A 12,955-nucleotide genomic window follows, 5' to 3' on the forward strand; every position below is an offset into this window, starting at 1 on the left:
GATCTTGTATTTCCGCTAAACTATAAATGTTAAAGATATTTGTTCCTTGTCTTTTATCTTATAAACTATGTGCATTAAGACTTATATACAATATCATGCAAAATAATATAAACAATATAAACAAAATCTAACTGAACTTGATATCAATCAGTTTCTTGGATAAAGAAGCTAGCTCATAACACTGTCAGACATAAGGCAGGAACTTGGCTGTCCAAGTTAAAAACAATCAGGAAAAAATCTCATCAATATGTCCAAGTACTTTAAAGAACTCTGTGTCTTCAACTTAAAAGATGGTTGTTGGGTTTTTCCAAAAGCAAAGTTATACTCAAGAGATTCATTCCACAAGATTTCCAGATACTTCTAATGAAACTCTGAGATTAACTACATATTCTCTGATCATCAAGATTTACTGTCCCTTGCGGTAAACATTGACTTCAGCATTTGCTTGAGTCAATACTTACCACTCAGGTCAATAAATCTTGATGTTCTCTTCAACAGAAAATAATATTTGCTTATATCTGCTTAGTATTGTATTTCACTTGCATTACCTAAAACTGAGAGTGTGCCAGCCTCCCAGAATGGAGTCCTTACGAGATCAAAGTTAAAAATGAACGATGTCTATTCAATCACTCTCCCACTCATTAAGTTACATTAAAAGCTGCATCCTGATTGCCTGGAAATCATAAGCTGGTTTAAATGCACAGATCTATTCTCTAAATCCTCCAGCTACATGAATAGAGTCCCATGGATTAAGCTTCATTCTACCATCCCAGCCCCAAGGCTATAAAATCTGGGGTTAATCATAATATGAATGTAAGCAAAAAAAAAAAGGGGGTGCTTTAAAACAAGCAAGTCATTTTCAATCTCTGCCGTATCTAGAAATGAGAAGTGATCATTTGCGAGGCAACAATTTTGAGAAATACTATGTGAGTGCTTACCATATGCCTGGTATTGTACTTACTTTAGCTGCAAATGGCTTCACTTAATTGTATTAACTTATTTAATCCTCACAAACACTATGAAGTCTGTACTTTTATCTTCATTATAATTTCATTCTTATATTCACTCAGCAACAAATATTATATTAAGCATTTTCTATGTGCAGGACAACTTTAGGTGCTGGACAGGTAATGGAAACAAAACACTGTCTCAAAGAGCTTACGCATAATGATGGAAACTAATCACGTCTTATGGTCATCAGCAAAATGAAGAAAAATAAGAGGCCTGAGGGGGTGGAGGTGTTGCTATTTCATATGTGGTGCTCATTAGCAAGGTCAAAAAGGTATCACTGATGGGGTCAAAAAGGTGACCCTCTGATGAAGACCTGAAGAAAATACAAGTGAGCTATTCAGCAATATGGGGAAGAGTCCCAGGGAAAGAAAACAGCAAGAATAAAGGTCTTAAGATAGGGACATGCTAAGAAACAGCATAAAGGCCTAAGTGGGTAGAGTAGCCTAGACGAGAAGGGGATGATTGTAGAAGATGAGGAAGGGCCACAGTTGACAACCCTAGCTGCCACTAATTCACCAAAGGAACTTATACAACAAAGATGTTCCACTACCCAGTATGAGAAAGTAAATTCAAAAAGCTTTTCTGACAAGAGCAATTAGAAAAGCTGGACAAAAGTGTAGAAAAAAAGATCTACTCCTGGGCACTAATGAACTGTGGAGTCAAGATCTGGGAGATAATGGAAACCCTGCACCTAAGGCCACATTTCCCCTAGGGGCATCTACCAAATCTATAAGAAGCCACTAAGAACTGGACAGAGTAACTTTTAACAGGCCCTCAGATCTCAGGCGTCTAAAACTGAAGCTCACCCAGCAAAGACCTATTGAACCCCCCACACTGGGGTCTGAGCCTCTACTATGTCATACACTGGAAGTAAATAAAGTAGAAACAGTCTGGATCTCACATGGACTAAAAAGTCCAGCTTCAAATCATCTCAATCCTTGATTGCATTAAAATGATCCAGGACTGCCAGTTCCACTAGCCAGCTCTCAGAAACAAATGTAAATCCTCCAAGATACCATTACTCTAGGTTTTAAATTCTCTACAACTGCTCATTTTACAGTCTCCAGCACTCATAATAACTAGGTACATGAGAAGACAAGATGTTGTGATTAAAAATCAAGAGAAGGAGCAGACAACGTGAACAGACCCAAAAGGGACGCAGATGATTGAGCTTTCAAAAACACACTGTATTAAAAAGAATGATCAGAATGCTTTAAAAAAAAAAAAAAAAGACGACAAGAAGAATTTCTGGCAGAAAATCTGCATATAAAAGAGCCAAAATTCTAGAAATGAAAAATACAGTATAAATTAAAAGCTGGCAGACCTATAGGCAGAAATAGACCATCCACCAGAGAGAGGAAGAAAACAAAAAACTACAGTACAGGTATAAAAGATGTGAACAACACAATAAACAAATGTGACCTGACATGTAAAGAACATTCTGACCACCAACTGCAGAATGTACATACTTTTTCAGAGTATGAATCACTTACAAAAAACCATGTACAGGGCCATAAAATAAGATTCCAGAAATATCCAAGGACAGAAACCATACAAAGCATATTCTCAGATCACTCAAGAGGCAATAAAGAGGTAACTCGAAAATCCTCATTTTTCTAGAAATGAAGCAATGCTATCTAAATGGTTCCTGTGTCAAAGAGCTGATAATAAGGAAAAATAAAAAATAGTTTGAGTGAGAATGAAAATACTCATGTCAAAAGAGTGGAATGCACATAAATCTGGGTTTAAAACAAAAAATTTACAGCCTTAATAGCATGCATGATAAAATAAGAGGCCAAAAGAGAGCAATAATGTATTCAGCGATCTAAAAAAGTTAAACAAACAAACAAACCAAAAAACAGCAGCAAATTAAACCCAAAGAAGGTGGTGAGGAAAAACAAAGGATAAGAATACAGATCAATGAACTGGAATATAAGCATATACCAGATGATGATCAACAAAGCCAAAGTTGATTTTTTGGAAAAGACTCATAAAACTGATAAACCTCTAATGACAGTGATCAGGAAAAAAAAGGAAGCATAAAATGCATACAAGCGGACATCACTACAGATATTGCAGACAATTAAAATATAAGATCTTACAAACTATTTCTAAATTTGGATAAAATGGACAAGTTCCTAGAAAAACACAATTTACCAAAATTCTGACATGAAGATGATAGTCCCTTGCCTATTAAGAAAATTAGACCCATAACTGAAAACCTTCCCACAAAGACAACCACATGACCAAAAGGCTTTGCTAATAAATTCTTACGAACATTTAAGAAACATCAATCTTATACAAACTCTCCCAAGGAACAGAAAAAGAGGGGATACTTCCCAACTTACTTTATAAGGCCAGCATAACGTTAGAGCCAAAACTTGACAAAACATTACAACAAAGGAAAGTTGCTGGCCAACCTAACAAATAAAAATTTATATTTTTGTGAACTTCTCACAAAAACCTACACAAGATTGTTTGCAGCAGCTTTACTTGTTTGCCCAAAGCAAACAAGGTATCCTACAACAGGTGCATAGCTCAACAAACTCTGGCTCACCCATACCGCAGAATACTACTCCACAGTAAAAAGGAATTAACTACTGACACACACCACAACTTGGATGGACCACAATGGAATTATGCTGGGGGAGGACGGGGTGGTGAGACTCTCAAAAGATCATATATAGTATAACTCATTTATTTAAAATTCTTGAGGGGTGCCTGGGTGGCTCAGTCGGTTAAGCGTCCAACTTCAGCTCAGGTCATGATCTCGCGGTTCCTGAATTCGAGCCCCATGTCAGGCTCTGTGCAGACAGCTCAGAGCCTGGAGCCTGCTTCAGATTCTGTGTCTCCCTCTCTCTCTCTGCTCCTCCCTCACTTGCACTCTGTCTCTGTCTCTCAAAACCAAATAAATGTTAAAAAAATTTTTTTTGAATAAATAAGTGAATAAATAAAATCCTTGAAATGACAAAATCATAGAGATGGAGAAAAATACATGGTTTGCAGGGCTTGGGAATGGCTGAGAGGAGAGGAGTGGGTAGGTGTGGCTACAAAGGAGCAACACGAGAGAGATCTTGGTGGTGGTGAAATAGTTCTGCAACTTGATTGTGATGCTGGTTACACAAATCAACACATGTGATGAAAATGCCATAAAACAAATACAAGTTGTATCAATATCAGTTTTTTGGTTTTAATAGTGTACTTAGTCACATAAGATGTAACCTGCGAGAAATTGGGTGAAGGGTACATGCAACCTCTCTGTGCTATCTCTGCAACTTTCTGTGAAATCTGTAATTATTTCCAGATAAAAAGTTAAGAAAAAGAAATGAAAAAAAGAAAGAAAGAAAAAGAAAGAAAGAAAGAAAGAAAGAAAGAAAGAAAGAAAGAAAGAAAGAAAGAAAGAAAGAAAGAACGAACCGCAGCTTTGTCGAAAACAGACACTGGGGACAAGGGCAGAAATAGGAAGACCAGATAGGAGAGACAACTGCAATAATCAGGGTGAGAGATGATGACAGGTTAGGTCAGGAACACAGCAGTGAAGGAGTTAAAGAAATAGCTCAATTCTGGACATACTTTGAGAGTAAAACAGACAGGATTTGCTGATGGTCTGGATCAGAGTCAAAGAAAAAGAGGACTCAAGGGTGAAGGTGTCTGATTTGAGTACATAGAGGGACAGAGTTCCCAACGACTAGGATGGGGATAACTATGTCAAGAGGAGATTAGAAGCAGGGTTAAGGACAGGAATTTTGAGTTTTAGACATCTTAAGTTTGAGGTGTCTCTTAGACTTCCCCATGGAGACACCAAAGAGGACTTCGGATATCTGGGTCTGTGGTCAGGGCTGGTAGTAGAGATATATATATTTCATGACAAGGGACTAGATGAGGTTGCCTAAAGAGGGGGTATAAATGAAGAGACGAAATAGTCTGAGGACTGTACGCTGGGACACTTAAATATTCAGAAACCAGGAAGGTGGGGAAAAACAAACATAACTGAGGAGAGGGCGGTGTGGCTAGAAGAACCAAGAGGAAGTAATGATCTACAAATCAAATGAGAAGTAGTATTTCATGTCAGAAAAAGTATGTGACAATGACAAATGCTGTTGAGGATATAGGGCACCAGGAACTTTTCATACACTGCTGGTCAAAGTGTAAACGGATATATATAACCATTTACTAGATCATATCCTAGCCTACAGTAACTCCTGGATATACACCCCAGGAGGCATGTACAAAAATGCTCACAGCAACATTGCAGGTGGATGCCAACAAATGAAAAGACCTCAAATGTCCTGCAAAAGTAGATGGGTAAATTGTAGTACATTCATAATGGAAACTATGTAGCTATTAGAATCAGCAAACATAGCTATATGCAGCAACATGAACTTATCCCAAACAATGCTGGACAGAAAGAAGTCAATCACAGAATTCAGTTTGTTTCCCTTTCTATGAAGTTATAGGCAATGTCAAATTGTTTATGAAAGCATATACAGGTGGGAAAGCTATACAGAAAATCAAGGAAATGACTATCAAAAAGTCAGGAATGGTTAGTTCATGGGGCAAGGAGGTGATGTGGAGAGATAAATAGGTGTTTTCTGAGAAGCTAACAATATTGTTTCTCGACCAGGGTGGTGACTGTATATAATTTTTTTAATCATTTTTTAAGTGGCATATGTTTTATACCTTTATGTATACATGAAATATCCTAGCGAAATTAATTTGGGGGAAAAAACAGTGCTCATCTGTGTCAACTGTGGCTAAAAATTCAGCTAAGATGAGGACTGAAAACTAACTGCTGAGTATAGTAACATGAAGGTAACAACAGAGACTTTGGTAGAGCGGTGAAGGGAAAGAGCCTGATTAGAATAAGTTTTTTAAAAGTGAAGAAAAGGAGATGGGGCGCTTGGGTGGCTCAGTCAGTTGGGCACCTGACTTCAGCCCAGGTCATGATCTCACGGTCCATGAGTTCGAGCCCCACATCGGGCTCTGTGCTGACAGCTCGGAGCCTGGAGCCTGCCTCTGATTCCGTGTCTCCCTCTCTCTCTGCCCCTCCCGCTCACACTCTGTCTCTGTCTCTCTCAAAAATAAACAAACATTATTAAAAAAAAAAAAAAAAAAAAAAAAAAAAAAAAAAACTTTTAAAAGTGAAGAAAAGGGGAAAAGAATAGGCCACCCTTTAAAAAGTACCTATAAAGGGGAACAGAAAACAAGACTCTGTTGGAGGGGGCTGCAGAATCAGGGAGTTTGGTTTCATCTTTCAAATGGGAGATATTACAGCAAATTTTTACACTGATAAAAATGATCCAGTAGAACGGGAAGAGTTGATGCTAGTAAGAAAAGAGAGAATTATTGGAATAACGTCCACTTGTAGGCAAAGGGGATCGGATAAAGTAGACAAGCAGAAAGATTGGTCTTAAGAGTCTGGACAGTCTGTCCACAGTCAAGGGAGTTTATCCAAAGTACATGAGTCCTTTGAAGAAACAAAGTCATCAGATGAGAGCGAGGTGTTGGAAGAGGAAGTATGAAATGAGAAAAGGTGTAAAACTGTCATCTAGGACAACTGGAGAACTCTAGAACTTACAGGAGGATTGCCAGATACACAAATGGTCTATTTGCAATAGACCTAAAAGGAAAAAAGTCAAGGTGACTGTATTTTTCCCCCAATGATGTTCAACAGCCTGGTTCCGGCAGAGTTGGATTTCCCCAGTTAGAACTGTGCCAAGAAGAAAGGATCAAGGAAGTGAAGGCATGTGCTAGGGAGTGATCATAATGATGGGCCACTGAATCTAAGCAGAGAAGGGACAGAAGAGAACATCAGGAAGGTGAAGGACTCTGAGAAGGCAACAGAATCAATGCTGAGGCTCAATAACTGGAGCAAGGGTACCAGAGCGATGATAAGAGGCAGTCAGAAAGTAGGATTCTTGAAAATAAGATTATGGAGAGGGTACAGTTATTGAAGACAGGTCTAGGGTATGTCCACAGAATGGATAACTCAGGTAGGGTAGAAGACAAAACATTTGTGGGAGAGGAAATCAAGGAATTAAGAAGTCAGAATTTTGGAAAAAACCGTCTGAGTGCATCGTGAAATCACCAAGAATTACAAGAATAAAGTGTGAATGCCAATGCCAGGAAGCTAGGTGCTAAAAACATGAAGATATGAGGAAGAAGACCATAAGGGTCTGGAGGCAATGGCCACGGTCCCTTCCTCCTATAGCTAAGGCACAGACAGGTAAGTGACTTGCCAGGCTCATGCAGCTAGTAACTGATAGTGCTTGAGTGGAAACACTTGACAGTCTGGTTCTATTTTAAGCTATAAATTGACAGACCAATAGTTGCCAAACTAATGAGAAAGACCTTTAAAGTTAAAAAAGAAAAAAACCCAACAAAGTCACATAACAGTAGATACACTTTCACTACCTAGTGAAAGACAAAAATACAAAACCAAAAGAGCTGCTATGAATTCAGTAATTCAAACAAAATTTTCCATACTAATCACAAAAATCTCTAAAGATATTTGAAAATTCTATTCAATCCACAGACAGTGCTTAATGTCACATGGCTATGTGAATCCTTTTCAAAAACTCTTTGCTGCTGTGTGAGCACCCACTGGAAGGTGTCTTTCACTGCACAAATACTGAGCACTGGTTGTTTTGTTTTGTTTTTTCTTAATGTTTATTTATTTTGAGAGAGAGAGAGAGAGAGAGAGAGAAAGAGAGCACACATGAAGGGGGAAGGGGGCAGAGACAGAGAGGCAAGAGAGAGAGTCCCAAGCAGGCTCCACACCGTTAGCTCACAGGGCTTGATCTCCTAAACCATGAGATCACGACCTGGGCTGAAATCAATCAAGAGTCAGATGCTTAACTGACTGAGCCACCCAGGTGACCCTCGAGCACTGGTTTTTAAGTTATACAGTAGGACCTGGAGAACTCCTTACCTCTGAGGGGTTCACAGCATAAGGCAGTGATTCTCAAAGTTTTAGTCTCAGGATCCCCTTATCTAAAAAAAAATTACTGGGCACTCGAAGAGCTTTGTTTTGTGGGTTATACCTATCAATATTTAGCATATTAGAAATTAAAACAACTTTAATACAAGAGTATACAAAAAACATCCCATTAAACATCAGAGAGATGATGCCATCACATGTCACATGCAGTCTCTGCAAAACTGCACACTATGGGACAAAGAATGGAAAAGACCAAAAAAAAAAGAAAAAAGAAAAAAAGAAAAAAAGCCTTGGTGCTATTATGAAACAGTTTTGGTTTTGTGGACTCCCTGAAAAGTCGTTTAACCCCTGGAATTCTGCTGTCTAAATAAACAGACTGGGCCATTACACTACTTTTGTCCTATAAAAATTATTAGAGTAATATCCATTGTGGGAGATGGGCTGGGTCCCAAGTGAAGAACAACTAGTGGCCAGCATCCTACTTTCTAGTATAATAGGAGATGGGGGATGGGGAGGGAACATCTATTGGGGCACCATGAGGTGACAAGTGATTCACATTTGAGTATCTGCTATATAATCCAGGCACTGAGTTGGGCATTTTAATCTGACATCAGACAATAAAGTGGAGGTACTAACACTACAGAGAGAGAGAGATGAACCCATTGCTCAAGGCTGAAAGCTAGTAAATTAGTGGAGGTTTTAGCTGGAACCCAGGCCATATTAGGTTCAAAACTCTGAGTTCAGACACATTAGGTCAAACGGAATAGTGTACTGAATTTTTCAGTATACTTTTTCTCCTCCTCTATATCTTTCTCTTTCTTAGTTACACAACACTTCCAAGCATGACAAAGATCGAACTGGTCAGTGACAGTGGTAACAATTGCCTCCTAGCTTACGGCTTTTCTTCTTCGACCAGGGGTTCTCAAAGTGTGGTCCCTAAATCTATGCAGTAAAGTGGCTTGGAATTTGGTCAACATAGCTAAGTGAGTTTGTCACTAGTAAGAATAAATGATAGCAAGCTAAGTCACTGATGGGACAAAAGAAAAGAAAGTCAGGAAGAAAAGCAATACATGACTTGCATTAACAGTAACACTCCCTTAGATCTAACAAGCGATGCATCCCATGAACATCACCACTGCCCACGTCCAACCCCAGTAAAACACTCACCTTCTTTATCAGTAACTGACCAGGAATATTTCTGAAAAGGTTTACTAGATGGAAGGGGGTCCATCTCCAGCACTTTATAAATCTGGCCAAAGGCTGATAGTCTGAGTGCATGCTAAAGAACAAAAGATTATGTTTATTCACATTTTAATGTTCACTCATAAAGCCCTTATGACATTTAAAGACATTCATTAAATGCTATCCTTATGATGGCAAAAGACCCTAGTAACAGACAAGAAATAAGTGTTTAAATAGAACACTTCAGAAAATAAAGTTATGATATCTCTCTAATAGATCACTGTGACATGCCCCATCTTCTACCTGTGCACTGTGGGTAATATCTTCCTTTTGCTGGATGGTCATATAGCTCAAAGCATCTGTTGGGTCTCGCTCACAAGGATCATGAAGACCAGGACCACCTTTGGCAAGGGCAAAAGAAAGACACAAGAACCATTTAGAACTGAGTTTAGAATTCCATGAACTAACACAAAAGAGAGAAAAGAATGGAAAGAAAAAAAATAGCTGAGGAACTAGGTTAAAAATCTGCTCAATTAAATGGAATAAAAAGGACACTCTCATTTTCAATATGTTAACACTCAAATGTCCTTATTTTACTGGAAGTCACTTGCATCTAACGACAAAATTGGGTCTTACTCTGAGAATTTAGAAACAGCATGATGAACCATCCCAGATCTTTAAAGGGATTACATACATAAAATAAGACCAAATTTAATTTTTCCAAATTAAAAACCTGACTGCAAACAGAACGAACTTCATACATTTTAACCAAACATCTACATTTGAAATTCAGCACTCTAGGTAAAGCAAATTCATAGCAGACACAATATCTTATTAGTACCTTTTATGTTAGTACATATAAAACAAAAATTACAGTTATTGAAAGAGAGTTTTATATCATGTTCCCAACATTCAAACATTCTAGTTGCTAACATTCCAAGCAAAATAACACCTACGCATCATTTTCCTGTGCAGAGGACAAATATAGCACATATTTAGAAAAATAAACTAAAATGAAATTTTTCTGATTCTTCTGCCTCCAGAGTTTGAAACCCTTACCAGGAAGTAGTATTCCAGATGCCAAACACTCCATTACTCGTCTCAAGGCCTCCCCAGCGCCCAAAGGTCTATTACAAGTACCTATAGACTTTTCACATATAAGCTCTAGTGGCTAGAAGATATTAAATTACAAATTAGTACATGCAACAAGTGTTAAAAGGATTCCAGTTAAATGTGAGCTGACATTTCTATCTACAATGGAGGCCAAAAAAGTGAAAGTCAACTTAATATTTAGGGCCCAATTAACTCTTCCTGCTTGATTTATCAACTTTTACCCCACCAGAGTTTTTAAATTAATCATTTTTGAGATAACATAGAAGACATTTTGTTACAAAAACTTCATTTTGGGCTACCCTGAAAGGATCACTTAAGAAACTGTGGTCATCTAGTTGATTTAACAAGCTTTATGTATCAGTTAGTAATAGCTAATAACTAATCAATGTTTAAACCCAGCCCACTTATCTCCTACTTAACCTAGGAAGCCATCAAACCACAATAAGACTTCACACAGCCTACCCCAAGTACTACAATTAGAATAAACAAAGGACCAAATCTCCACAGTTAATAAACTAAAAACGCATGTGCTATGTCAGAGTAATAATTGCTTGATTAATCTAAAATGATCCATTAGAGCTTTATTTGTTTTATAATGTTCTTCACTGTGGTATTGATTAGGTCAAGCATAATAATTTCTAAATGAAATAAGTTTTTGCACGATACATTATAAACCATGCCTATAGTTGTAATAACTGTACTGTTTGCCTGACTTTACTTACTAAAACAACCATATTTTTAAATGTCTATACTCAAAGAGAAAGAGGGTAAGGGAGCCATATACAAGACATATCAGGTAATTTTTATTTTAAATGGAAGTAGCCCTGAAAGAGAAATGTGTCAGTCAAGGAGGCTTTCAGGGGCACTAGGTGAACAGTAATCAACCATCAGTACAGAGTAAAGTGCAAGAAGTCTCTTCTAACAGGCATAGAACGTTCTTGTCAGAAAAAATATCTCAGGCTCTGTAACATGAATATGATGAGGTAGGAGGAGACAGGCTATATGTGTAAAAAAGTATCTGAAAAGATGTACAATTTTTTTCTAGAACAAAAACAGGTAAGGCGCATCTAACTCAGACTGCAGCCATTTTACAGTAACGTGTAATTTCTACAGGATTTCATCTGACTATAGCTACAGAATTTGGTTTTAACCATAAGTACTTACCCATCCTTTTAATGGTGCCCATGTGGGAACTCTGTTGCACAAATCACGCAGAATGCGGAGGACAATTACACATGATTTTAATCCGTTTGCCCTTGCCTAAAACAAACAAAATGATTCCAATATCCCTGTTGAAATCCAATCTTTATTTTAAGCACATGGGACATGGATAGGTTTTTTAAAGTGAATACTAATTATCCAGTCATTCATCAGTTGTCAAGCAAACCAAAAAATCAAGTTATTAAAAGTAGTAAAATTGTAGTGTAGAAAGGCAGATTTTAAAGAAGAGGAAGCATATTATTAAAATAGCTTTTATAGCCTCCTGGTAATCCCATTCTGGGCAACCATCTATCTTAACTTTCAGCTTTTCTCATCCCTGTTTGTATTTTATAAGCCATCATCTGAAATTCAGAGTACTAAGCCAAAAAAGATTATGTGATAATTAAACATCATTAACTGTAATAGAAGTTGTACTCTGCATTTTACCTAAATTAACTCATTTACTCCTAAAATAACCCTATGAGGTAGAAAGCGCCCCCATTTTATACATTATGTGCACAGAAACCATTAAGTGGCAGGTGTTCCAAATGAAACCTGCACAAGGCTACAATAACAATAAGATAATAACAAAGAGCCAACCTGAAACCATTTGGCATGTCGAAGAGACGCCAAGGCGTCCAGGCATTTCTGCCTGTCCAGTAAGTCCGGAGGATCTTTCATCGCAACCTTTTCTAATAGGAAAACGGGATAAAGAGAGACAGATACAATTTGACCAAGGGGTTCCTGTCAAATTACCAAAAAATAAAAATAAAAAGAAGAGCAGCATCTGAATGAACTAATAAGACTCCCAGAAGATTTCACGATTTGGTTTTGTTGCTTTCTTCTTAAATTACGTGCACGATGATTACATAAGTAAACAGTCATCAGAGCCATTCTGTGCACAAGTACAACAGGAGCACAAGAGCATTCATCCAGTAAACAAATACATGACCACTGCTACATACAATCTGGGATCTTATTAAGCGTATGTATAACATTACAGGGACACAAAATAGGTACATAGCACTTTTGCCTTTGGTGGGGTGCAAAGAGCACAAATCTGGGACCAGGAGCAATAACAACTTTCCTTTACAGAAGAATTGCTGATGAGTTCTTGAGGAAAACTGGGACTCTCTCATGTAATCAATTTGAAATTTACCAAGAATACACTGAGTATAATTTTTTTTAACAACTAAATAAACTCATCCAACACGAAAACCCTTCACAGAAACTCTGCTCCACTGATAAGAACTCTTCAAGCATCACCTTAACTTCTCTCATTACTTTCTTTTCTAAAACAAAATTATTAAAACTATAATAATGGAATACACTGGAATATTTCAGGTTTTATATACCCTTTTTTTAAGGGCAGCAAAGAATTGTATCTAATTACAGTTATCTGACTTGCCTTAACATTTTAAAGTTGGATTAGATGGCCCAGAGCAGCAGAAGTAAGAATTCAAACATGTGATTAATGATAAATATCCATATCTGAGAGGATGTCACAAT

General features: G+C 37.6%; 1 protein-coding gene across 11 annotated transcripts in view; it reads right to left on the reverse strand.

Annotated features, from left to right (window-relative positions):
- The window catches only part of STRBP (spermatid perinuclear RNA binding protein), a 151,506-nt gene that overhangs the window by 39,359 nt on the left and 99,192 nt on the right, over nucleotides 1–12,955 (reverse strand). For 10 of the 11 annotated variants that reach the window (XR_008424342.1, XR_008424339.1, XR_008424341.1 and 7 more), the window contains exons 6-10: nucleotides 12,047–12,138; nucleotides 11,411–11,506; nucleotides 10,193–10,304; nucleotides 9,437–9,534; nucleotides 9,119–9,230 (exon numbers count right to left, since the gene is read on the reverse strand). Coding sequence is in view for 7 of the 11 variants with exons in the window: in XM_019421200.2 (XP_019276745.1) it covers nucleotides 9,119–9,230; nucleotides 9,437–9,534; nucleotides 10,193–10,304; nucleotides 11,411–11,506; nucleotides 12,047–12,138 (510 nt within the window). In the remaining 4 variants the exon portion in view is untranslated. The remainder of the gene's footprint in view (nucleotides 1–9,118; nucleotides 9,231–9,436; nucleotides 9,535–10,192; nucleotides 10,305–11,410; nucleotides 11,507–12,046; nucleotides 12,139–12,955) is intronic. The other variant, XM_053908273.1, reaches the window with a different exon arrangement.

Source organism: Panthera pardus, unplaced genomic scaffold, assembly GCF_024362965.1.
Source record: "Panthera pardus isolate Hobbes unplaced genomic scaffold, ASM2436296v1 HiC_scaffold_20, whole genome shotgun sequence".
Taxonomy (NCBI): Eukaryota; Metazoa; Chordata; class Mammalia; order Carnivora; family Felidae; genus Panthera; species Panthera pardus.